Raw genomic sequence first — 26435 nt, forward strand, 5'->3', positions numbered from 1 at the left:
GCAATTTAACATGAATTTTACTATCTAACGAGACCATTGATCCATAAAATGAAAGCAATAAACAATGTACTGCAGTCACACAATCAATCAATCAGTAGCTGAACTGGGGTTCCACACAGTCACAAAAAGAAAAAAAGAGCCACAAAAACGCAAAATAAATAGCAAAAACAGACAGACCTCAGTGTAACACTCAAAACGAAAGTGTAGCCCTCAAATCGGAAGCGTAACACTCAAAACAAAACACATCCAGCTTCCGGAAAAAGTTCGCAAACCGGAATACTTACTTCCAGGTTTGCAGCGTTTGGGTTGCAAGTTGTTCAAGTACCAAGGCTTTTGAGAACCAAGGTATCACTGTACAATTTTTGGCAGAGAGCCTTACACACCAGAAAAAGACTGGAATAATCATTCCCTGCTAAGCTGCCCGAATTTCATTTGGTTATTTAGATGTAGGTTTGGAGCTTAATGCGTTGCAGATTCAGCTCTCCTCCGCACCAAGCCAAGCTAACTAAAGTGCCACTTTCCCCAAAGGATGCTGTGCCAAAGAGGTAGGCAATCTGGGGTCCTCCAGATGTTGCCCAGCCATGACAATTATCCCTGATCATTGGCCATGCTGGCTGCAGCTGATGGGGATGGGAGCCCCAAAACATGATCTAGACTAGAGGACCACAGGTTCTGCATCTCTGCCCTAAAGCTCTGCAGCGAAGAGAGGAAGTCAGTTCACTAATTGATTGTTAGAACGGTTTAAGTTTGTGGTGTAGACGTGCCATAGGTTTACTTGGGCCTATAGTTTTGTAGGGGAAATAAGAGCTTTGCTTTCCTCCTGTCTAGAATACACAGTGTTTTTTGCAAACAGAACAAACCTCCCTATACAACCCGGTTCCCCTCTCAGACCTACAATCGAGTGGTTCAGTAGTCAATCCATTTTCATAGGTAAACTCTGGGAATTGTGAACACAGTAATCTCCTAACAACTCTCAGCATCCTTAACAAACTACAGGTCCCATAATTCTTTGGGGGGAAACTGTGACTATTTAAAGTGGTATAGTGCTTAAATGTTAAGGTGTGAATATAGCCATAGTGATATCTGCAACTGGATGGTGAAACTGTGAAGTTTGCTTATTGTTTTTGTCGGGTTTTTCCAAGCACAGAGACAACTTGGTGTTTAATTCTGACGTCGAGTAATAGTTCAGGAAGTTGATTTTGCAATGCCTTGCTTACTGAGACCTACTTCCCCCACCACTGCAGTCTACATGAAGAAATACATGTGAAAAAATTGTACAGCGAAAATGCAAGAACAGTGTGCATTTGACTCAAGAAGTCCCGACCGACTCACATATTTGTTTATGTTTCCTGCAAATATTTTTCATAGGCATTTCTCCAGTGAGAATAAGCCTATCAGCAAAGGATGGGGAAGCTGCGGTCCTCTAAATACTAACGGACTCCAACACCCATCAACTGCAACCAGCAGGTCCAATGATCAAGGATGATGGGAGCTGGAGTACAGGACCGTACAGAGGACCACAGCTTCCCCCATCCATGCTATAGGCTGCTTGGTTTAAAGAAAATGGGCTCCTGGTGGCCCCCCAATAATTGTCTTTTGCTAAGATGGTATTAAGAAACATCCTGGAAATGTTATATATTCTCAAGTCTCCCCTCTTCTGGTGATGTCTAACAAAACAAAGTCAGTGACAGATCAGAGATACCTTGACCTTGCTATTACGATTTAATGTAAGGTAAAGGTAAAGGTACCCCTGACCATTAGGTCCAGTCGTGGCCGACTCTGGGGTTGCAGCGCTTATCTTGCTTTATTGGCCGAGGGAGCCAGCGTACAGCTTCTGGGTCATGTGGCCAGCATGACTAAGCCGCTTCTGGCGAACCAGAGCAGCACACGGAAACGCCGTTTACCTTCCCACCAGAGCGGTACCTGTTTATCTACTTGCACTTTGACATGCTTTCAAACTGCTAGGTTGGCAGGAGCAGGGACCGACCAACGGGAGCTCACTCTGTTGCGGGGATTCGAATCACCGACCTTCTGATCAGCAAGTCCTAGGCTCTGTTGTTTAACCCACAGCGCCAGCTGTGTCCCATGATTTAATGTACAATACACTAAGTAATCTCTGCCTGGTTTTATTTTACAAGAGTAAAAAGCTGCTCACACAACTAGGGGAAAAATGAGATTTGAATGTTGCTGTGCTGTGCTGGTAGCCCTTGCGATAGAGAGTCATGGCAACTTTCATTAAACCTCTAGATAAGTTGCAGCATTTAGGACTTTTTAGTTTCGGGAAAAGGCAAGTTAAGAGGTGACATGACCAAAGTTTATAAAATGATGCACAGCATGGAGAAAATGGATAAAGAAGTTTTTTTCTCCCTCTCTCATAGCACTAGAACTCATAAGACAAAGAAACTCAACAGTTAGAAAATTCACAACACATAAAAGGAGGTTTTTCACACAGCGCATAGTTAAACAATGGAACTCGCTCCCACAAGAGGCAGTGATGGCCATCGACAAATGACTGTAGAATAGTAGACAAATTCATTGAGAGGGATGCCAAGGGCTAATAGACATGATGGCTATGCTCTTCCTCCACATTTGGAAGCCGAAATGCTTTAGAACTCCAGTTGCTAAAAACCAGAAAAGTGAGAGCTCTTGTGCTCGGGTCCTGTTTGTAGGCTTCCCAAAGGCATCTGGGTGGCCACTGTGAGAACAGGATGCTGACTAGACAGACCATTGGCCTGATCCAGCTAGCCCTTCTTATGTTCTTCTGATATAGACAAGTGGTGCAGTGAATTCCAAGCGCCACCCATCTCTGCACACCTGAAATCATTAACACACAATGACTTATTGGTTCCGAGACAAAGTGACTAAATGGCTTTCTAAGACCAGAACTCCATTGCCTGGAAAGCCTTCCCTGTGGTAGAGGGATGGCCAACCTGGGGCCTTCCAAATGTTGTTAAGACTCCAACTCCCATCAGCCCCAGCCAGCATATCCAATGGTCAAGGGTGCTGGGGGCTGGAGTCCAATGACATTTGAAGGCTACAGAAATAGCCGGACTCTGGCATACTTTGCCAATCCCAAAATTAATCAGGCTCCCACTTTGTGAGCTGAAAGCACATTTCCCTGAAGATTCAATGTATTAACACTTCCTAATACTGCTCCCAGTTTAAACTTGCAATATGTTTTACCTCTGCTGCCCCTGTTGGCTTATTTATTTAGGTTTTCTGTTCTTATTACTTTTACACACAGTTCTTCAGTTGTACATGTAGTTTTTTATTGATTATATACTATATGCTTTACCAAGTGTGTTGTATGCTGCTCTGGATACTGTTGGTAGAAGAGCAAAATATACAAAAATAAATTACTATTTTTAAAAATAAAGCCAACCTTTTCCAGCTTTGTGGGATATCACGCTTACACATCCCATAACCAAAGCCAGGCTTCCTGTAGGCACCTTGAGAGCAAAAGCTCTGGCCCTCCCAAGCAGATATCCCAATTCTCCACATCTGCCAAATGACACATGCCACTGAGAAGCAGCCTGAAAGTCATTCCCTGGATGAATAATGTAAAGCTGGAAAGTGGCTCTCATATATTCATCAGAATTTTTCCAACTGTGATGTTGAGAGCCGCAGGCACACCCTCGATTCAGATTTGTGCCGAGTCTTTATCCAAAGGCTTTCTGTGTTCAATAAATAAAAACATACGCCTGTACAGACAGAATCAGAGGCACCCAAACGCAAACAACAAGGTCCCCTTTGTAAAATCGCCCAAAATGCTTTAGAAAGGCTTGTGTCACATACATCATTTCAACTACAGTCTTTCTTTCCTTGGCTCCTGGGCTCATGTAGCACAGAAGGCGACAAAGATCAAACCCGATGCCTGGCCAAAAAAGGCTTCTTCTACCCGTGTTACTCCTTGCAGCTGACAAATGTGCAGCAGCAACACAGGTTTGGAGGGTAGACACAATCCTGAAAATCCGGGCAGCCCTTCTTGTCGCTACTGTGTCTATTTTGTCTGCTATATCCGCATGCTCTGCTATGCAGGGCCCGGCAGAGGAGAAAGAGCGATGCCGTTCCTCAGAAAAAATCTGAGGCTTTGCGTCTTTTAGGTAGCTGCAGCAGATTGTCCGTGATTGAGGTGGGGTCCTGAGTCTCTGGTGTTTGAGACGCTGTCCTGGAAGTTGGGGTGACAGTGGGTGTCTGCGGCCCACCTGCCGGGGTCTTGTAGCCAGGTGTGCTCAGGTGTGCAGGGGATGGGGTGTAGCTGGCTCGGAGGGCTTTGTCTGTGAATTTGCTGGCAGTCCTGTTTACTAAGCGTTGCATGGCTGGTGACATCACTGGGTTTAGTCCTTTGGGAGTAAGACTAGAAGAAGAAGAAGAAGAAGAAGAAGAAACACATGGGTTTTTAAAATAAAACTAATAATAATTTTAGATAAGAGACGACTTGCATTGGTTGGTTGTGACTATGTAAGGCTCTATCTGCAATAGCCATGTAAAAGCATCATGGCACTGCTTTAAACAGTCATGGCTTCCTCCAGAGGCTGCTGAGAGTTGTTAGGAGACCTCCTATTCACACAGAACTACAATTCACACAGTACAGTGGTGCCTCGCAAGACGAAATTAATCCGTTCCGCGAGAGTCTTCGTCTAGCGGTTTTTTCGTCTTGCGAAGCAACCCTATTAGCGGCTTAACGGATTAGCGCTATTAGCGGTTTAGCGGCTATTAAAGGCCTATCGGCTTATCGGATTAGCTGCTAAAAGGCTATTAAAGGCTTAGCGGCTTAGATAAAGGGGGGGAAAGCGGAAAAAAAATCTCAAGACTCGCAAGACATTTTCGTCTTGCGAAGCAAGCCCATAGGGAAATTCGTCCTGCGAAGCAACTAAAAAACGGAAAACCCTTTCGTCTAGCGGGTTTTTCGTCTTGCGAGGCATTCGTCTTGCGGGGCACCACTGTACACAGAAAAGAGGATTGTTTACCTCCCAGACATAGCGCTGGCTACCAAAAAGGTACCTGAAGAACAGATGAAGCAGAGCATTCAATATCTACCACTAAGCTAAGACATCCAATTTCTTTGCTTCTAAAAATCAACATCCAAAATTCAGGTTAGCCATTCTGATGCTCTAAAAATGCCAAGTCTTCCTGTTTCCCCCCCAGTGTGTTTTTCCTCTTGAATGCTGCAGTTAGATTTTTGGAAAAGAGGCCCCTGATTTTAGCAAAGTCTCACCTGGCGAGGTTCTCTGTGACTCTTCTTAAAGCTTCCTGCTTTTTTGCTCGGTTCTTAGCAGCTGCCTCGTTGGCCATCTTAAGCCCTAGCCTCTCTCTGCGACCAGGCTCCAGGATCTGGGAAAAGACCAGGGTTTACCGGTACTACATGAGAAACTTATCCTTCCAGCCATAGGTTCATTGCTCACTTGTGCTTTTGCTATGAAAGAAATGTAGCCAGAGGTGGGGAACCTATGGATGTTATTGGATTCCACCTCCCATCCCTGCATTGAACATTTCCAGGACAAACACAGAAGCTCTACACCTTGTGCTCTAAACTCTTCAACAGTGCTACTCAAACTAGGGCAGTAAGAGACCTTAGAGTCTAGGACTGGGGTAGGGGAACCTGTGGCTCTCTAGATGTTGCCTGACTACAACTCCCATCATCCTCAACAACTGAGTTATGCTATTTAGGACTTATGGGAGTTGGAGTCCACCATCCAGAGGGCATCTTGTCAGCTACCCCTGGGCTAGAGTGATGGATTGGTTCAGAGAGACCCAGGTTATAATTCCAGGTATGAGACAAAGCTCACTGGGTGATCTGAGGTTGGACACCATCTCTCAGCCTGACCTACCTACCGGGCAACTGGGCAAGTACGTGATGGTGAGAACTTAGTATGTCGCCCTGAAGCAGAAACAGAAATCTGCACACACAGCCCTTCTCACTTAACTGCAAAAATACCCAAGAGTGCAAAACCGAAACACTCTCTATCTGAGCCACCTTCTTAGAGTTGCTTCGCTTTTGCAAGAAGTATACTGGTGGGTTTTTTTTACAGAAAAGACACATCAAGGGCAAAGATGAAACACTGATCTCTAAACTTGGATGTGCTGGATGGATGTGCTGGATAGCTTTAATAATAACTGCCGTCCATCAATGCCCTCCCACTGCATGCAATTTTGACTGCTAGGAGACACGCATTTCTTCTTCACCTTTTTGCCCATTTATCACAGCAAATGCAGGTGTACTGCAAAGGCAGCAGAAGAGCTCTAAAGCCTTTTGGGCTCAGATGACTCTGCAGTGGGTGATGGGGTTGAACCAGGGAAAAGAAACACCAGGCATCAAGATTCCCTCACCTTCACCATAGGAAGTGGGCGGCAGGAGAAGACCCACAAATTAATTCCCCACTGTCTTTGTCACTTTGTTCCCACTGGTGCACACTCAGAGCTGGGCTTTAATATGCCCGAGGCTAGAACAGTTTCTGATGCCCAAGTGGCAATTGCTGTACCCGGCATGCTATTTCAGCCAACCTCTCCCACCCCACCCCCCCAGCTGGAAGCTACAACCTCATTTGTGCAGCCAGGCTCCACCCAGTTTGAACAGCAGACAATGTTCTGAGAACCTCGCCAGTTAAATACCTTGAAGGCTGGTCCAGGGGTCCTGTCTACATACGGTGTGTCTGAGCCTTCTAACCTCAAAGGGGTGCTTTCAATCTCACCCCATGTCATAAGAGGGGAGTCGTTCACACCTATGAATAGAGTTTCACAAGTTAAGTCTAATGAGACGGACTGATGGCAGGCTCGTTGCTTAAATATTGCCAGTTATAGCTTGAACTGCAGTCGTGGTGGCCTTCAATTAAATCCACAAGAACTACCTTTGGGGGGGGGGGGGCAAATCGTGGTTCCCCAATTGCTATGCAGCCTGACCCTAGCTAAGCGGGTCAGTAATAAAGTCTAAACCACAGAGCCTAGGGCTTGCCAATCAGAAGGTCGGCAGTTCGAATCCCTGCGATGGGGTGAGCTCCCGTTGTTCGGTCCCAGCTCCTGCCCACCTAGCAGTTTGAAAGCACGTCAAAGTGCAAGTAGATAAATAGGTACTGCTGCAGTGGGAAGGTAAACAGCGTTTCTGTGCGCTGCTCTGGTTCGCCAGAAGCGGCTTAGTCATGCTGGCCACGTGACCCAGAAGCTGTCTGCAGACAAACGCAGGCTCCCTCAGCCTATAGAGTGAGATGAGCGCCGCAACCCCAGAGTTGTCCACGACTGGACCTAATGGTCAGGAGTCCCTTTACCTTTTAATAAAGAGTTAAAGGGACAGGCACCCTCTCCCCTCCATACCTTAGCGGACTGCCCACAAACACTCTCCACTATGTGCTCAGTATTACTAGCCAATGCCAGGAATTATAATGTAATTATTTACTCCATGAGCCATCCCCTTGCTTCAGCCTGTTAGAAAGCTATGCTTTCTTCCCCATAACCCTGCAGAATTAGCTCCTGTGGCTTAAACTGCCCTTTCCCAATGAACAAGGTTTTGTGGACTCCGGGCGCTAAGCATTCAGTCACATTGCCTTGTCTAACTGCAAGTTAATTTATTTTTCTACAACACAATTCTCGGTATTCCCCGCCCGCCTCTTCTTACCGGGAGCTGGGGAGGGTGTGGCCACAAATCCATATCCATTGACCTTTGGAGATTCCTGGGGTATGAGCTCCTTCCCATCAGGACCTACTTTACCCTGCTTGTACTAGATTTCGCAAAGGAAAAAAAGAGAAGTTTGGTAACAATTGCTTACACAGATCCAAAAAGCTTGCTTAACATTTTATAATTTTTTAAAAAAATTATTTCAAATATTTATACCACTTAATCCTGAACCATCTAGTACATAGGCTCTCACTCTTTAACTCCTCTAAGGCAGATCATGCATCAAGCTCCCCCCTCCCCACCTTCAATAAAAAAATCTTCTTTTTTGTCTTAAACTGATACTTGATCATTTGATTATTTTATAATGTTTGGCAATACACTTCACTGGTCATATTTGCACCTGATGCTAAACCAAGATTTAGCACGCTGCACATAAGCAAGGAAGATCCACAACAATCCTTCGGATCACACGCTCCCCCTCTCGATGGCTGGCAGAGAGACTTCAAAAGCTTTTACTCATAGGTTTTCCTTAAACCTAGCTTTTTCTGTCATCCAGACAAGGAATTGTGGTTTAATGTTTCTGAGCCAGATTTGAGGTTCTTGTATTCATTTACAAGGCCCTTTAGCAACTTAGTCCAGGATATGTTAAGAACAGACTGATCCTTTTTATCCCTGTCTAATCACTAAAATCCTTGGGGGAGTCTCAGCTGGAGGTCCCCTGTGGCTGAACTGCTCGGCTCATAAGCCTTGCAACTCCCTCCAAACTGAATTAGACAGGTGCCCTCCTGGCTGAACTTAAGATGCACGACAGAGGCTTTCTTATTCAAGCAGGCATTAAAAGGTAGTGTTTGTGTTTCTGTTTGGTTTTATGATTTTTATTGATTTACTCTCTGCATGGTTAATTTTTATGTACATCGCTGACAAAGGCCAACAACTGAGAAGTATAGAAATGCACTAAATACAATACAATAGTTGTAATCAAGTCACCTTCAACACCCACATCTGAAGCTGGCTTGTTTTGCAACTGATCATGATCCCCTGTCTGGGTGATATGGCAAGCTGTGATTAATAGGGGAGGAGTAAAAGCTTTCAAAGTCATCCTCCCAGCTGAACAAGGAGCAAAGGTGTTCGCATCCATTGCTTGCTGTGGTTACCTCCTGTTCATTCAACATGGTTTTATGCAAAATGCAAATGCAACCACTGACGGTCAATATAAACAGAGGAGAGCAAATAATAATAATAATAATAATAATAGTTGTTATTATTATTATTATTACCATTCCCCAGCCACTCTGGGTGGCTTCCAACCAAATATTAAAATACAGTAATGCAAAGTCTTCTGCAAGAGGCTCTCTCCACTGGAACTCACCAGCCTTCTCTTTCCTATTTAAAATTGCATTTAATCAATTGAAGGACGTTAAAGATGCTTTGCTTAAAGCTAGTAAGGGTAGAATTTTCCCTCAGCTGCATGTATGGGGGGTGGGTGGAATATATAATTTTAAATGTATCCATCTGTAAGTAGAGGAAACACACCGATTTCAAATAAAGAGGATGTGGGAAAGTTAAATCAGCTCTCTAACCTGAGCATTGAGGGCTGCTGCCTGTTGGAGCTGGGATTTGCTCAAGGCTTGGCTGAACGGATCCTTCAGGAAACGGGTGTTTCTGTGGACAACTTCCCGTGGCTTTTTAAACACATTCTCCTCTTCGGGAACACCTGGAAAAGGCAGAACATTAGCATCAGACCAGAGGCCTGATATCAAAGCAGCAAACAAAAGTCTTGCCATTTGCAATTTTAAAAGAAAACTGTACTCCCATAAGAATGAAAACTCAAATAGAAGAACAGAGGATGAGTTTTCTCACAATTACACTTCCATGTTCATCTCTCAATGGTGCAGGGAATGAATCAGTATCCCCCCCCAACCCATAATATTAGAACTCAGAAAGAGCACCTCAAAGGCAGCAATGACCAATTAGGCCCAACAAAATTATTAATTCTGAAAAGGTGTGGAAATATGAGAAGACACACAGGGAAGAAGATGCAGAGAATCCTGTCTGGCGTGTGTGTGTGTGTGTGTGTGTGTGTGCACATACAAACACACACTTACAGCTATCGGTCCATTTGGCTGTCTCCATTTGCTGGAGACTCTTGCGATATCACTGAGCTCACCTGGTGGGTAATACATGAGGGAATTCTTAGCCTTGTACTCCCATGTCTCCACCCCAGCTTTCCCATTCGCCAGGGCCTGCTGCTCTTCTGCTGACGGAAGTGCCAGCTGCTCCTGGTGCCGCTGAAACAGATTTGACAGAGATCTTTAGTGATGGGCACAAACGGTAGTACATAAGAGTGAAAAGGTGCAAATTAAGTCGGCCTGCAATTTACTTGGGGAGTATATAATTATCTTATAATAATTACCGTATTTTTCGCTCTATAGGACGCATCGGACCATAGGAGGGGGAGAACAGGGGGAAAAAATTCTCCCCCTCTCTTCTCAGCGCCCCTTCAGCGAAGCGGCAAGAGAAATGGAGCCCCTTCCATTTCTCCTTCCGCTTCACTGAAGGGGTGCTGCGCAGAGAGGGAAAACTGTGCAGCGCCTCTCCAGCAACCCCTCTTGCTCTCCAGGCTTCAGGCGGCTATCCGCAAGCCTTCGGAACGCAGCAGGAGTTCTCGCTGCGCTCCGAAGGCTTGCGGGTATCTGCCTGAAGCCCCCGGAGCACAGCCTCCCTCTGCACTCCGGAGGCTTTGCGTTGCTATCGCAGAAGCCAAGGAGCCTGCATTTGCTCCACAAGACGTACACACATTTCCCCTTAATTTTTGAAGGGGAAAAAGTGCGTCTTATAGAGCGAAAAATACGGTATAAGATATGCATGCCTTACTATATTACTTTGTGTAACGGTTGGTGTCGAAACATGGCTTAACCCCATTTTTTCCCATTAGAAGTCAAGAGTGTGTGTATGGCACATACCGGTTCATTTACAGGCCCCAAGCACTTCACCATAACCAGATTGCTTGGCTAGAGTGAGTTTGCTGCATATGCTTCAGGACCATAGGTGATCATTTCAGAAGAGAACGCAAACTAAAAGTCTTAAGGGAGGGCTTTGTTGGTGGACCTCTCTTACCAATGGAAGATCAGTCTCCTACATGGAGCTATTTAAATAATGGAGATACACAAAGCTCTTTCCCGCACCTGGGCAAATTCCTCTTCTGCATCGTAGAGCCATGAATGCCTGGCTCTCTCCTTCTCTTCTGCCACGTCCATGATCTGCTCAAAAGAAGCGTTATCCTCGCTGGTGTGTTTTGCCAAGAAGCTGTCCAGGCTGGGCAGAGCATCTTTGCTCTCTTCTTCCTCCGTTTCACCTTTAGGAAAGGGGGGAGGAAGCAAACACAGATAAGACTCTGAAGTCCTGCCTCAGTCCTTCAAATGATGGATTTCCCCATGCCTTTAAACAAGGCACCAATGAGGATACCAGAAGCTACGACACAATACAACTAGAGATGACAGGGATTGAACCTGAGATCTTTTTGCGTGTAAACCATGTGCTCTTATATCACCAAACTGCACCCCCCCAATTTTTAATACTAGGGATACCAGGAGGAATTGTTTCACATTCTTCTCAGCCCTGAAACCAAACAGCAACATATAGAACAACCCAAACAAACAAAATGAGAATTTCTTACCTTCCTCTGTAGTTTTTACTGGGAGCTTGGGTTTATTCAATGTGGAGGGGTCACCGGGATGAACCTCGGGCGTTTCAAACGTGGCTGGAGTAACATCTGTTGAAAAGCATTTTTGAAAAAGCAATGACTTAGGAATGTATTGTTCTGGGAGCCAGCATAGACAAGGCACCGGTTCAAATATCCACTGAGCCACAAAGTATAGTGTGTGTATTTGATTAACACAACCCCCATCCACCTAATTACCTCACAGGATAAAAGGGGGATATCATATATCACGTGTAGGGAACCTTTGGCCCACCAGATGTTGCTGGACTACAAATCCCATCACCCCTGGCCACACTTGCTGATGGGAGCTGTAGATCAGCAACACTTGTAGGGCCAAAGGTTCCATAAATGCTGCCTCTAACTCTTTCGAGAAACAGAAAAGACTGAAATGAAAAAGGAAAAAACCCAAGCAAAAAAACCCAAAGAGTATTCTGGCCCCGTCAGCAGCATTATATAAGGTTTTGGCAATGCATATAAAATTGCTCTACTGGGTATTCTTTGCAAATCACAAAGACACCCCCAAAATGACAAAGGAACATGTTCAAAACTCTATGACAAACAACACCAATAATCCAAGGATCCAAATAAATTCTTACATGGTGCAGGGGTGTCTTTGGAAGTTCTCCCCAAGGAAGAGCCAAATTTGATGGCTATCTGCCTCATTTTCTCCAAATCACCACTTTCTTCAGCATCTAGATAGTCCTTCTGAGCACGCAATTTCTCAACGTCAGGGAAAAAGTCCCTTTGAATGATTTTCTCCAGGCTCTGCAAAACACCAAATTAACAATGTTTCAGGGTAGCAGGAAAATAAAAAAATTAAAGGAACACATAATCTAATTTTGTGGTCTGCGTGACAGGATCCTCAGAAATTTAGCTTAAGTACAGCAGCTTGCTGGCCCAGGCCTGTCAAAACTTCAACCCATATGCTGTGACACCTTAGCAACATATTCCATCTTACAAGTTACCTGAGAAACCACCCCGAGACCTGCAGGTATAGGGCGTCATATAAATTCAAATGAATAAATAAATAAATGCCTTGTTTTGCACCCCAAGAAACAAAGGTTTTGATCCAAAACTCAGCTGGCCTAAATTAATATAACCGCCGTCACCAGTGGAGATAGAAAACAGCCATCATGACGAGCAGACTTACGACTTCATAAGGTCTGTCTGTTGGCATCACCCACATTTACTTATTTATCTTCGAAAGAAATACGTGCAGGATATTGTAACCTTAAGCATATGTAACCTGAAGTGTATGTAACCCGAGGTACCACTGTATACTAATAATCGCATTAGACATTTAATAGTAATAATTATAATTACCGTATTTTTCGCCCCATAGGGCGCACCGCCCCATAGGACACACCGAGGTTTTTTTTTGGGGGGGGGGGAAATAAAGAAAAAAAAGTTTATTCCCCCCCAGGCGCGGGGGAAGCCCGAGCTTCCCCCGACCCCAGCCCCCAGAACAGCCTGCTATCTGCAAGCCTAGGGAGCCCGGCGCGAAGTCGCGCCGGTCCCCCCAGGCTTGTGGAGAGGTGCGCGAAGCCTGGGGGCGATCTTCAGCGTGTCCCAGGCTTCGGAATGCAGGCAGGTCCGTGCAGCCGTCGGGAGCCCGGCGCGACTTCGCGCAGGGCACCCGAGGGCTGCGCAGAGCTTCCTGAAGCCTGGAGAGCAAGAGGGGTCGGTACACACCGACCCCTCTCGCTCTCCAGGCTTCAGCGAAAGCCTGCATTCGCCCCATAGGACGCACACACATTTCCCCTTCATTTTTGGAGGGGAAAAAGTGCGTCCTACAGGGCGAAAAATACGGTACTTATTGAATTTATATACTGCCCTACACCCAGGGGTCTCAGGGCAGATCACAGAATAAAATCAAGATATAAAACTACAAAATACATAATAAAAGAAAAACAACCTAATAGTCCACCCTACTATAAATAAATGAATAAATAAATAAACAATAATACCTCGCACAGCACCACACTGTCTCTCCAAACACCCAAGCCAAGGAAATGCCCTGCCAGACCCCCGCTCCCACTGGACACCCCCCTCGCCAGACCCCCTACTCTGCCAGACCCGCCAGACCCTCTCCACTCCCACCGGACCCCCCACCCCGCCAGACCCAACTCCTACTGAACCCCCTACCCTGCCAGATCCCCGCTCTCACCGGATCCCCCACCCCGCCAGACCCCCTCACTCCCACCGGATCCCCACCCCACCCAGACCCCTCACTCCACCAGACCCCCCCACTCCCACCGGATCCCCACCCCACCAGACCCCTCACCCCGCCATACCCCCCCACTCCCACCTGACCCCCACTCCCACCGGACCCATCACCCCGCCAGACCACCCCACTCCCACCTGACCCCCCCCTCTCACCAGACCCCTCACCCCGCCATACCCCCCCACTCCCACCTGACCCCCCCCTCCCACCTGACCCCCCCTCCCACCAGACCCCTCACCCCGCCATACCCCCCCACTCCCACCTGACCCCCCCTCCCACCAGACCCCTCACCCCGCCAGACCCCCCCACTCCCACCTGACCCCCCCTCCCACCGGACCCCTCACCCCGCCATACCCCCCCACTCCCACCTGACCCCCACTCCCACCGGACCCCTCACCCCGCCAGACCACCCCACTCCCACCTGACCCCCCCTCCCACCAGACCCCTCACCCCGCCAGACCCCCCGCTCCCACCTGACCCCCCCTCCCACCTGACCCCCCCTCCCACCGGACCCCTCACCCCGCCAGACCCCCCCGCTCCCATTCCCCTCGCTCGCCTGGATGTAGCTCTCCTCGTCCAGGACCCTCTTGCTGCTCTTGGGGGCCTCCTGGGCCGCCTCCTTCACCACAGCCACGGCGCCCGCCTCGGCCGGGACTGGCACCAGCGCTCTGGCCGAGGCGGCGGCGGCGGCGGCGGGGCCCGGCTCGCCCATCTCTCCCGCCAGGCCCAGAAAATCCCAGCAACGGCACCTCGGTCGCCCTTAGCAACGCGCCCGGGGGTCCTTCGGCCTTACGCAGAGGCCCGGCCTGGGCGACGCACCTTCGCTTCCGGCAACAGCGACACAGACGCCCGGAAGCGGCGCGGCTACATGTCCCCCCCTTTGGGGGGGGATGGTCGTGGGGAACCGCAAAGGCCTTCGGGATTTGTAGTCTCTGTGAGGGGAAAATTGCCTAGTCAGGAAACCACGCCTCGCTCCATCCGTCGCCATAGAGGTGTAAGCGGTAGATGTTACCAAACAGCTGCAGCTTCCGGGTCTGTTTGGAAGCCGAGGTGCGGCTCGGTTTGGTTCGGCTGGTCTGCATTGCAGGGTTGGCGTAGTAGCTCTTCCATTGGCGCCACTTGGGGTCCAATAGGGATCGAATGTGGCCCTCCAAGTCCAGCCCTCTAAAATCTCCCCAGGCCACACCCCTCACCCTGATTGATTGATTGATTGATTGATTCTATTTCTCTGCTGCTTTTTATTCCAATAAATCCCAAAGCGGAGTTTGCGCTAATAACTAATAATAATAATAGTTTCATAATAACTGCCCCTCATTTATATAAATGCCTACCATTATTACGTGGGAATGGGGAGCTGTACTTTGGTTTTAACGACTTTGATTATGTAACACAGCTGCAGAATGACAATAAAAATGTTGCTATTAATTAATGCAATTTTTTTTGCATTGTACATTGTCATCACTTCCCCATCCCCATGAAGCAAAAGAAAAATATTTAATAATAAATAAATAAAAATCAAAAATAATGGAATTACACTGCACTAAACACAGTGCCTGATCACCTCATCTGCCTCCTGAGAAATCTCTATGTGGAACAAGAAGCTACAGTTAGAACTGGGTATGGAACAACTGATTGGTTCAAAATTGGGAAAGGAGTACGACAAGGCTGTATACTGTCGCCCTGCTTATTTAACTTATATGCAGAATTCATCATGCGAAAGGCTGGGCTGGATGAATCCCTAGCCGGAATTAAGATTGCTGGAAGAAATATCAACAACCTCAGATATGCAGATGACACAACCTTGATGGCAGAAAGTGAGGAGGAATTAAAGAACCTTTTATTGAGGGTGAAAGAGGAGAGCGCAATATATGGTCTGAAGCTCTACATCAAAAAAACGAAGATCATGGCCACTGGGCCCATCACCTCCTGGCAAATAGAAGGGGAAGAAATGGAGGCAGTGAGAGATTTTATTTTCTTGGGCTCCATGATCACTGCAGATGGTGACAGCAGCCATAAAATTAAAAGACGCCTGCTTCTTGGGAGAAAAGCAATGACAAACCTAGACAGCATCTTAAAAAGTAGAGACATCACGTTGCTGACAAAGGTCTGTATAGTTAAAGTTATGGTTTTCCCAGCAGTGATGTATGGAAGTGAGAGCTGGACCATAAAGAAGGCTGACTGTCGAAGAATTGATGCTTTTGAATTCTGGTGCTGGAGTCCCATGAGAGTCCCATGGACTGCAAGAAGATCAAACCTATCCATTCTGAAGGAAATCAGTCTTGAGTGCTCACTGGAAGGACAGATCCTGAAGCTGAGGCTCCAATACTTTGGCCACCTCATGAGAAGAGAAGACTCCCTGGAAAAGACCCTGATGGAGGGCACAAGGTGAAGGGGACGACAGAGGACGAGATGGTTGGACAGTGTTCTCGAAGCTACAAACATGAGTCTGTCCAAACTGTGGGAGGCAGTGGAAGACAGGAGTGCCTGGTGTGCTCTGATCCATGGGGTCACGAAGAGTCGGACACGACTAAACGACTAAACAACAACAACAACAAACACAGTGAAGGGGGGGCAACCTTGTACGTTTATATGAGATGTTACTATGAAGGAGTCCTGTACATCATAAACTGTACTTTATTCCTGGGGGGGAGGGGACCACAATTGCATAAAGGTGACTCCACAAGCCTTCTGATACACCACTACACTGATATACCTCACACATTCAGTGAAAGAAATGACACCAGGCAGGGTAACTGACAATAGTTTATTCATTAGATGCAGACACTGAGACTACTAGTAAATGTGCATCAGGAGATGAGACTGCAAGGGGCCACAAACATTCCAGCGGAAATCCATAGATGTCCTGAGTCAAGTAGCTGTTGCATTCTTTTTGCAAAGCTGTTCCTGTTGGGTGGGGGGGGGGAGAGAGAAGACAGATTAGCCAGCAATTATTGCGGGCACACGCGCTAAACCCTGTCTGTGGTGCCTACCCCTTTACCCCAAATGATGAGACAAGAGACCAGAAAAAGACAATGGGGAGGTTTCCCACTTTGACCTTGCAGAGAAATAATTGACGTCAATTTGTTCAGGAGTTTTTTTCTGTGGGGTTTTCAGACATGTGGTTTATATATTTATGTACGTGTTTGCTTGGTACATTTATGAACATTTATTACATATCAAAGACCTTAAAATTCTTATCACACCTAACCCAAGTGCCAGACAGGTAGCCATCAAGATCACAAAGAGCTGCAGCAGCCCAGGAATGGATTCTGACTCCGGAGAACAAAAAGGATAGTGAGCAACTTAACCAGTTGGGTCAGGAAGTGTAAATAGATTTATTGTCTTGTTTTTATCGGGTGTCAGGTGATGGGTAAAAGGCGGGAAGGATAGCTACCTGACACCCAGGCTCTGCCCATTTACCTCCCCTTCTGATGATGTAGAAACGATGTAGTGATGATGAAAGGTGAGAGGGTGTTCCACAGGGAGGGCGCCACTACCGAGAAGGCCCTCTGCCTGGTTCCCTGTAATTCTTTACAAGTCGTTCTTAATCTAATCCTAAGCCTATTTGATACTTCCAAGTGATTTCTAATTATCTTATGTTACAATATTTGGTTAAATATTCTTTGAATTTCTTCCAGTCTTCTTGATATTCCTCTTCCTTCTGGTCGCGGATTCTTCCATTCAGGTCAGCCAGCTCCAAAAAGTCCAACATCTTCATCTGCCATTCTTCTATTGTTGGTCCTGCTATAGCAGTTTTGCTTACAAAGAAAGGTCAGGCTTCTTAGCCACTTTGCTTTAAGTTTTGCCTTGGTCTTGCCTGTTTTCTTAAAACCCTCTGACCGCAGGGAATCCTTTCACCTGGTGGGCTCACGGAATCCCCTAAGGACTGGAGAGCAGCCGGTGAGCATTTCTGGTTCTTTTCAACTGAATGGTATAGTTTTTGTAAAAGATGCAGGGACTTCTGATATTTAAATGAACCATGGAAAAAGAAGAAGGGAAGTCATTGATATCTTAAGGATGTAAGATGAGTGTTTTAATTGTAAAACAGAAAACTTAACAAATAGTCTCTTGTGCTCACAGCAGCCACCAAGCACATGAGCACTTTCCCATCTTGTGGGGAAACAAAACATACAGAAGCAAAATATAGCCATCGTGACAAGTTGTCATTGGTAGCCTTCTTCCTGGGAGCCAGTTCCACAGTTTAACTGTGCAGCTAAATGTGCTTCTTTTATGCGTGTGATGGCCGGCGATTCGGACTCGGAGGCTGAACCTGAGGGATCCCAGCCTGCCCAGGATTCCCCGCCTCCAGAACCAGCTGAGCCGGGGCTGGGGCTTGAGCCTGAAAGGTCCTCACCTGTTCTGGATCCTCAGGTGCAGGCACCAGCTGAGTCTGCTCTGGCTCCTGAGGTGATGGAGGACCCATTGCCTGCAGGTGCTCCACTCTCAGCCCCATCAGGGGAAGCTGAGGTTGCCTCTGGGTCCGGTAACCCTCCAGCCTCTCCTGAGCTGCAGAGGCTCAGGGCAGAGAGGCGGAGGGAACTAAGTTCCTGCAGGAGGAGTGCTCACCTCCAGGCCAGGAGAGGCGAGTCACCTGTGGACCAGGGCCGCCCTATGCCTCGGGGCAGATAAAAGCCAGCCAGCCCCAGTCCCAAGTTGTGGGAGCAACATTGTTGGTATCCAGTTCCTGCCTGCACCCTGTCCTGCTCTTGACCTCAACCGACTCCCTGCCTTGGACCCAACCTCATCTTTGACAGACTGCCTCCATACTGCACCCTCGACCACGGACTGGACTTGGACCTTGCCTCTTGATTAACCCCCGGGACCAGCACAATGCGTCTTGAATTCTTCTTCTGTCTGCCTGAAAATTCAAGTGTATTTTTACACTTGTTTCTTGTAACAGATGTATTTTATAAAGAGTTTAGTGTAGTATAGGCACGATTGCAGATAGCATCCTCTTTATAAAATTTATTTCTGTATTTTTCCACGAGTGTTCATATTCTTTACATCTTCGCTTCAAGAACTGCATTGTTAGATTTGGAGAAGTGCAGTTTTCAAAGGAGAGCAGCGTTTTGATTCATGCATTGATTTGGGACATGCAAATTTGGGATCCTCTCATTAAAACCAAAATAAATTACCCCCCCGCTGCCACGTCTCTACACGACATGGAAAGAAAGACAAGGAAGCCGAAGTAGATATTTTAATGTTTGTGTTCCTGTGGATCGTGTTTCTAAATGTGTGCCAATAGTAAAGATAATTAAAATGTCTCATGCAGCCACATTTTAAAGATTTGAACTGCAGACTGAAACATTTACTTTGCAAAGCTTTCTAAGTGGTAAATTCTATTCTAGGCAATTTTGGTTGCTGGCAAAAGAGCTAATTTGACACTTGGTGAAGAACCTAGCCATCCTGGGCAGTCACTACTGATAGCCTCATCCTGCCTGAATTTGTTCAATCCTCTTTCAAAGCCATCCCTTCCTCCTATGGGAGTGAGAGTAACTACCGTATTTTTTGCTCTATAAGACTCACTTTTTCCCTCCTAAAAAGTAAGAGGAAATGTGTGTGCATCTTATGGAGTGAATGCAGGCTGCACAGCTATCCAAGAAGCCAGAACAGCAAAAGGGATTGCTGCTTTCACTGCGCAGCGATCCCTCTTGCTGTTCTGGCTTCTGAGATTCAGAATATTTTTTTTATTGTTTTCCTCCTCCAAAAACTAGGTGCGTCTTGTGGTCTGGTGCGTCTTATGGAGCGAAAAATACGGTATGTGCTGCATGAACTATGTGCTGATTCATATATGTCCTGAATCTTCCAACGTCCAGCTTCATGGGATCTCCACGACTTCTGTGTGTGCTGCCAAATACAGCAGTTCTTTCCAAGGATATCAGGACAAAAGGAATGAGGAGGTGAAAGGGGAACCAAACCAGTTTTATTAACAAATAAACAGCAGGCATACAAAGCATAACATAAAACATACCCGACAGGGGCTACCCAATCTCCCCTTCAGCTGCCTGGAGCCCCAGGTAGAGCAGCAGGAGAAAGACCCTGACCGTCGGTCTCCCAGCATCAGGTCCTTTGATCTGGGCAGCAGCTCACTGGGCCCCTCCCACTTATGGCTTTTATAGCCTGCCTTGATGTAATCAAGTGAACCTGGCATTAAAGGTAAAGGGACCCCTGACCATTAGGTGCAGTCGTGACCGACTCTGGGGTTGCGGCGCTCATCTCGCTTTATTGGCTGAGGGAGCCGGCGTACAGCTTCCGGGTCATGTGGCCAGCATGACTAAGCCGCTTCTGGCGAACCAGAGCAGCGCACAGAAACACCGTTTACCTTCCCGCCGGAGCGGTACCTATTTATCTACTTGCACTTTGATGTGTTTTTGAACTGCTAGGTTGGCAGGAGCAGGGACCGAGCAACGGGAGCTCACCCCGTCGCGGGGATTCGAACCGCTGACCTTCTGATCAGCAAGTCCTAGGCTCTGTGGTTTAACCCACAGCGCCACCCGCGTCCTGAACCTGGCATTATTCATGATTAATACAGAGCGGCTGAGAGTCTCCGTCTACCTGCAGCCGGCATTCAGCCTTCACTTGCAACACAGAAGAACCCAATAAACTCCCGACAGGTGTGTGAAACGCAATAATGCAGCAGACCTCCAACTGGGGATGTTAAAGGGAAAGGGACATGCCACCTAACTCCTCGAAATACAATTGTCTTCCGCATTTCCACTACACTGCGTCATGGGAGAGGAAAGGATATCCGCTTTCTCCAAGCAAAGCAGAATTGTATAAACTTCTATCAGGTCACCTCTTGAAGGTTTATATAATAGCTTTATAATATGTGCAGCTTTTCTCTAAACTGAAAAGCCCCAAATGCTGTAACTTATCCCCATAGGGAAGTAGTTCCAACCCCTAGATGGTTTTTGGTTGCCCTTTTCTGAACCTTTTCTACCACTGCAGTAACCTTTTTTAAATGTGGCAACCAAATGGCATGCAGTATTCCAGCTGTCTGAATGGTCTGAAGCTCAACATCCAAAAAACAAAGATCATGGCCACTGGGCCCATCACCTCCTGGCAAACAGAAGGGGAAGAAATGGAGGCAGTGAGAGATTTTACTTTCTTGGGCTCCATGATCACTGCAGATGGTGACAGCAGCCACAAAATTAAAAGATGGCTGCTTCTTGTGAGAAAAGCAATGACAAACCTAGACAGCATCTTAAAAAGCAGAGACATCACCTTGCCAACAAAGGTCCGTATAGTAAAAGCTATGGTTTTCCCAGTAGTGATGTATGGAAGTGAGAGCTGGACCATAAAGAAGGCTGACTGTCGAAGAATTGATGCTTTTGAATTCTGGTGCTGGAGGAGACTCTTGAGAGTCCCATGGACTGCAGGAAGATCAAATTTCTCCATTCTTAAGGAAATCAGCCCTGAGTGTGCACTGGAAGGACAGATCCTGAAGCTGAGGCTCCAATACTTTGGCCACCTCACGAGAAGAGAAGACTCCCTGGAAAAGACCCTGATGTTGGGAAAGATGGAGGGCACAAGGAGAAGGGGACGACAGGTTTTCTATCATATGAAAGAAGGTAGATGGTAATCTCCCTCCCTTTGATTGTCTCTCTTTTTTTTTGTTCTACCTTGATCAATAGATGAAACACCATTAAAATCTCCCATAAGGATAATCTCCTCATTTATATATTCAAGTAGCTTGCACTCTACTTCCCTAAAAAATATTGTCTTATTTCCATTACGTGCATATACGCCTGCAATGATTATTTGTTCATTCCCTCTAGTAACCTGAACTCCCAGTATCCTACTGTCATGGTCTTTGAAAACTTGTTGTGATTCCAATTTTGGGTTTACATAAATTACAATTCCCCTTTTCTTTTTAATATCTAGGGAGACAGATTCTTGACCTAGTTTTTTATTTTCTAAAACCCTTTAATGCTTCTTAGCTACGTGGGTCTCTTGCAGGCAGATAACATCCCATTGTTTTTTCTTTAGTATATGCTCTATCTTATTCCTCTTATCATTTAAACCGTTAACATTCCATGATATAATCCTTAGCTCCATTAAACTTTATAACTGTTTATTTCCTGGTATAGTATCTTTAGGAGAAGAAAAATCATTTTGTATCTTCTTGATTCTTTGTCTCTGTTTTTATTGTTACTTGTCTTCACTAGCTTTCTTGAAGTTCTTGGGTTTCGTCGTCTCTTTCCGGTCCTGAGTCTCCTCATCTCCCCAGCTCCTTTTTGTACCTTCTCCAGAATTTTCCAGCCTCCTCTGGTGTCCTAAGAGTTTTTCTTCTGTCCTTGTAGGTAAACGTGATTCCCTCCGGGAACTCCCAGCGATAATCTGATCGATTTTTTCTTGAGTGCATCTGTCACGACTTTATAATTTTGCCTTTCCCTGAGAATTCTTTTAGGGATTTCTTTATGAATTATGATGTTCTTGTCATCAATTATTAATTTAGATTGTCCCTTTTTTGTAGTATTTTATCCTTTAGAACTCTTGAGTTAAGGAATACTAAGCAGTCTCCTGGGCCTTTAAACGTCTTTGATGTTTCAGATCTAACCCGGAAGATTTTGTCAATGTCCAGCAGCATCTCATCTTCTTGTACCACCAGCTAGTTTGCAAGTTCTTGAATCAGCTTCTCAGCTATTCTTTCTCCTTGGGATTCCGGTACACTGCAAAAGTGGAGAATCAGCTCCCGCTGGTGTAATTTCAACATAGCAATTCCATCCTGGATTTCTTCGTATGTTCTCTTTAATTCTAATATTTCTTCATTTGTTGCTTCCTGTATTTTTTTTATTTCTTTATTTTCATTTTGCAAATTCTTAGACACTTCTTCTTGTTTATTAGCTCTACCTTTAAGATCTTGTACAGATTTGTCCAAGTCCTTAGTTTTAGTATTTAATTCCTGTATTTGAGTTGTTAAATCTAAAATTAGCTTAGAGTTCTGTACAATTTTACCTTCCAATGATTCTTGAAGTGAGTCTAATTTATCATTTAAATTTCTGTTCATTCCCATTATCAGTTCTTTCACATCTGCATTAGGATCAATTTCTGCGGCTGATCGTCTTCTAACTTGAAGTCCCGTAGCAGATGTTAATGTGGTTTGATATTTTTGACTCAATGTTGTCTTGGATATCATTAATTATTTTTATGTAATTCAAATCAATTTCCAAGTTGATTATCTATTTTATCCACCAAGAAGCTACAATAATTGTTTTCCAGAATTAATTTTATATCCCAAAGTCTATCAATTAATTCAGGTCGTGGGATTATTTGTCAGTTGAGGTCCTGATAGGAATTACTTTTAATATTTCATTTGTATGAATTTATGAGTCTGTGAGAAGTAATCACACTTCCTTTTTCTGGTATTATCTGGACCTCCTTCAGCCTTATTTTGTCACTCCGTCTTTGTTATTTCCCCGTAAGAATTCTGCTCTCCCTTTCTACTGATTTTTGTTGTTTCGTCTTCAGAAATATGGGAGTGAGTTTGTACCCACTGTCTGCCATATGGAGTAACCTGGTGCTTTTCTCCTTGGGGTCTTGGGGCATTTCACAGTCAGGCTTGCGTCCTTCCTGCGCTGAGATCCCTCTGACTTCCCCCACTTAAACTGTGCTGGAATGACAGAGGATCCCTTTCTGCGCTGCTTGGTGCCTTTTTTGATCTGAGACCTCCTCTCAGACCTTTCTAGGGGTTCACGTCACCCTTGCTCCCCCTTATTACACGCGTTCACCATGACTGGAAATGCTACACTAAGGCAGAACAAATTCCCTGACCCACCACTTGAGAGCACCACAGCCAGAAGATCGCCAGGGATTTCTTCTTGTTGTGCCTCGCCTGGCCAGGGATTTTTCCTTGTTGTGCCCCAGCCAGAGATTTCGTCTTCTTGTGTCCTGGCTGGGGATTTCCTCTTGTGCCCTGCCTGGCCAGGGATTTCTTCTTATTGTGGCCTGCCAGCCACATATTTCTTCTTGTTGTGCCCGGCCGGCCAGTGATTTCTTCTTCTGCCCTGGCCAGGGATGTATTCGTGTGCCCTGGTTGATGGGTGATGGTTCTGCCTTCGTTGTTGTTGTTGTGCCTGCCGCCCTTGCCTGTGAATCGTGATGGTTTTGCCTTGGTTGTTGTTGTTGTTGTGCCTGCCGCCGCTGCCTGTGCAGGGTGATGTTCCACCTTTGTTGTTGTTGTTCTTCGGTCTGCAGTCCCTGCCTGCGAATCGTGATGGTTCTGCCTTGGTTGTTGTTGTTGTTCTCCCTGCCACCCCTGCCTGCACACGATGATTTTCCAACTTGGTTGTTCCTCTGCCTGCCGCCCCTGCCCGCGAATTGCGATGGTTTTGCCTTGGTTGTTATTGTTGTTCTGCCTACTGCCCCTGCCTGCGAATCGTGATGGTTCCGCCTTGGTTGTTGTTGTTGTTGTTGTTGTGCCTGCCGACCCCTGCCTGCGAATCGTGATGGTTCTGCCTTGGTTGATGTTGTTGTTGTGCCTGCCGCCCCTGCCTGCAAATTGTGATGGTTCTGCCTTCGTTGTTGTTGTTGTGCCTACTGCCCCTACCTGCACAGGGTGATGCTACGCCTTGGTTGTTGTTGTTGTTGCGCCTGCCGCCCCTGCCTGCAAATTGAGAAGGTTCTGCCTTGGTTGTTGTTGTTGTTGTTGTTGTTGTTGTTGTTGTTGTTGTTGTGTCTGCCGACACCTGCCTGCTCAGGGTGTTGTTCTGCCTTTGTTGTTGTTGTTTTTGTTGTGCCTGCCACCCATGCCTCCAAATTGTGATGGTTCTGCCTTCGTTGTTCTTGTTGTGCCTGCCGCCCCTGGCTGCGCAGGGTGATGTTCCGCCTTCGTTGTTGTTCTGCCTGCCGCCCCTGCATGCGAATTGTGATGGTTCTGCCTTCGTTGTTCTTGTTGTGCCTGCCGCCCCTGGCTGCGCAGGGTGATGTTCCGCCTTCGTTGTTGTTCTGCCTGCCGCCCCTGCATGCGAATTGTGATGGTTCTGCCTTGGTTGTTGTTGTTGTGCCTGCTGCCCCTGCCTGCGAATCGTGATGGTTCTGCCTTGGTTGTTGTTGTTGTTTTGCCTGCCGCCCCTGGCTGTGCAGGGAGATGTTCCGCCTTCGTTGTTTTTGTCATTCTGTGTGCCGCCCTTCCCTGTGAATTGTGATGGTTCTGCCTTGGTTGTTGTTGTGCCTGCTGCCCCTGCCTGTGAATTGGGATGGTGCTGCCTTGGGTGTTATTGTTGTTCTGCCTGCCGCCGCTGCCTGAGCAGCGTTATGTTTCCGCATTGGTTGTGGTTGTTGTTGTTGTTGTTGTGCCTGCCGCTCCTTCCTGCGAATCATGATGGTTTTCCCTTGGTTGTTGTTGTTGTTCTGCCTGCCGCCCCTTGCTCCGTAGGGTGATGTTCCGCCTTGGTTGTTGTTGTTGTTGTTGTGCCTGCTGCCCCTCCCTGCGAAATGTGATGGTTCCGCAATGGTTGTTGTTGTTGTTGTTCTGCCTGCCGACCCCTGCATGCACAGGGTGATGTTCCGCCTTTGTTGTTATTGTTGTTGTTGTTGTTGTGCCTGCCGCCCCTGCCTTCGAATTCTGATGCTTCTGCCATAGTTGTTGTTGTCGTGCCTGCCGCCCCTGCCTGCGAATCGTGATGGTTCTGCCTTGGTTGTTGTTGTTGTTGTTGTGCCTGCGGACCCCTGCCTGCACTGGGTGATGTTCCTCCTTGGTTGTGGTTGTTGTTCTGCCTGCTGCCTCTGCCTGCGCATGTTCCGCCTTTGTTGTTGTTCTACCTGCCGCCCCTGGCATCACACGATGATTTTCTGCCTTGGTTGTTGTTGTTGTTCTGCCTGCCGCTACTGCCTGCAAAGCGTGATGGTTCTGCCTTGGTTGTTCTTGTTGTTGTGGCTGCCACCCCTGCCAGCGCACGGTGATACTCTGCCTTTGTTGTTGTTGTTCTTCGGTCTGCCGCCCCTGCCTGCGAATCGGGATGGTTCTGCGTTGGTTGTTGTTGTTGTTCTGCCTCCCACCCCTGCCTGCGCAGGGAGATGTTTCACCTTTGTTGTTGTTGTTGTGCCTGCCACCCCTGCTTGCGAATCGTGATGGTTCTGCCTTTGTTCTTGTTGTTGTTGTGCCTGCCCCCCCGCCTGTGAATCGTGATGGTTCTGCCTTGGTTGTTGTTGTTGTTGTGCCTGCCGACCCCTGCACAAGGTGATGTTCCACGTTTGTTTTGTTATTGTTCTGCCTGCCGCCCCTGCCTGCGAATCATGATGGTTCCGCCGTGGTTGTTGTTGTTGTTGTGCCTGCCGCCCCTGGCTGTGCAGGGTGATTGTTGTTGTTGTTATTGTTGTTGTTATTGTTTCTTTGTTGTTGTGCCTACCACCCCTGCCTGCAAATTGTGATGGTTCTGCCTTGCTTGTTGTTGTGGTTGTGCCTGCCGACCCCTGCCTTGCAGGGTGATGTTCCGCCTTTCTTGTTGCTTTTGTTGTTGTTGTGCCTGCCGCTCCTGCCTGCAAATCGTGATGGTTCTGCCTTGGATGTTGTTCTGCCTGCTGCCCCTGCCTGCGAATCATGATGGATCCGCCTTGGTTGTTGTTGTTGTTGTTGTTGTTGTGTCTGCCGCCCCGTCCTGCGAATCTTGATGGTTCTGCCTTGGTTGCTGTTGTTGTTGTGCGTGCCGACCCCTGCGAATTGTGATGGGTCCGCGTTGGTTGTTGTTGTTGTTGTGCCTGTCGACCCGTGCCTGCGAATCATGATTGTCCTGCTTTCGTTTTTGTTGCTGTTGTGCCTGCCACCAATGGATGCATAGGGTGATATTCCGCCTTTCTTTTTGTTGTTGTTGTTGTTGTGCCTGCCACCCCTGCCTGCGAATCGTGATGGTTCTGCCTTGGTTGTTGTTGTGGTTGTTGTG

The 26435-nt window shown here is 46.9% G+C and overlaps 1 protein-coding gene and 1 long non-coding RNA gene across 2 annotated transcripts; both read right to left on the reverse strand.

The window, feature by feature from the left end:
• ESS2 (ess-2 splicing factor homolog) lies at positions 1–14403 on the reverse strand. Its single transcript, XM_080985197.1, has 10 exons — positions 14111–14403; positions 11927–12095; positions 11286–11381; positions 10795–10964; positions 9777–9897; positions 9190–9323; positions 7610–7712; positions 6613–6722; positions 5219–5334; positions 1–4357 (listed from the first exon to the last, which is right to left on the reverse strand). The coding sequence occupies exons 1-10, from the start codon at positions 14264–14266 to the stop codon at positions 4072–4074; spliced, it is 1461 nt and encodes a 486-aa protein (XP_080841323.1). The 5' UTR covers positions 14267–14403; the 3' UTR covers positions 1–4071.
• An 8082-nt stretch (positions 14404–22485) lies between these two features.
• LOC308465764 lies at positions 22486–25991 on the reverse strand. Its single transcript, XR_013980559.1, has 2 exons — positions 25189–25991; positions 22486–23665 (listed from the first exon to the last, which is right to left on the reverse strand). It is a non-coding gene; the product is annotated as an uncharacterized lncRNA (long non-coding RNA).
• Positions 25992–26435: the final 444 nt, after the last annotated feature.

The sequence above is a fragment of the Podarcis pityusensis genome (genome assembly GCF_964106645.2).
Source record: "Podarcis pityusensis genome assembly, chromosome: 16".
Classification (NCBI taxonomy): domain Eukaryota; kingdom Metazoa; phylum Chordata; class Lepidosauria; order Squamata; family Lacertidae; genus Podarcis; species Podarcis pityusensis.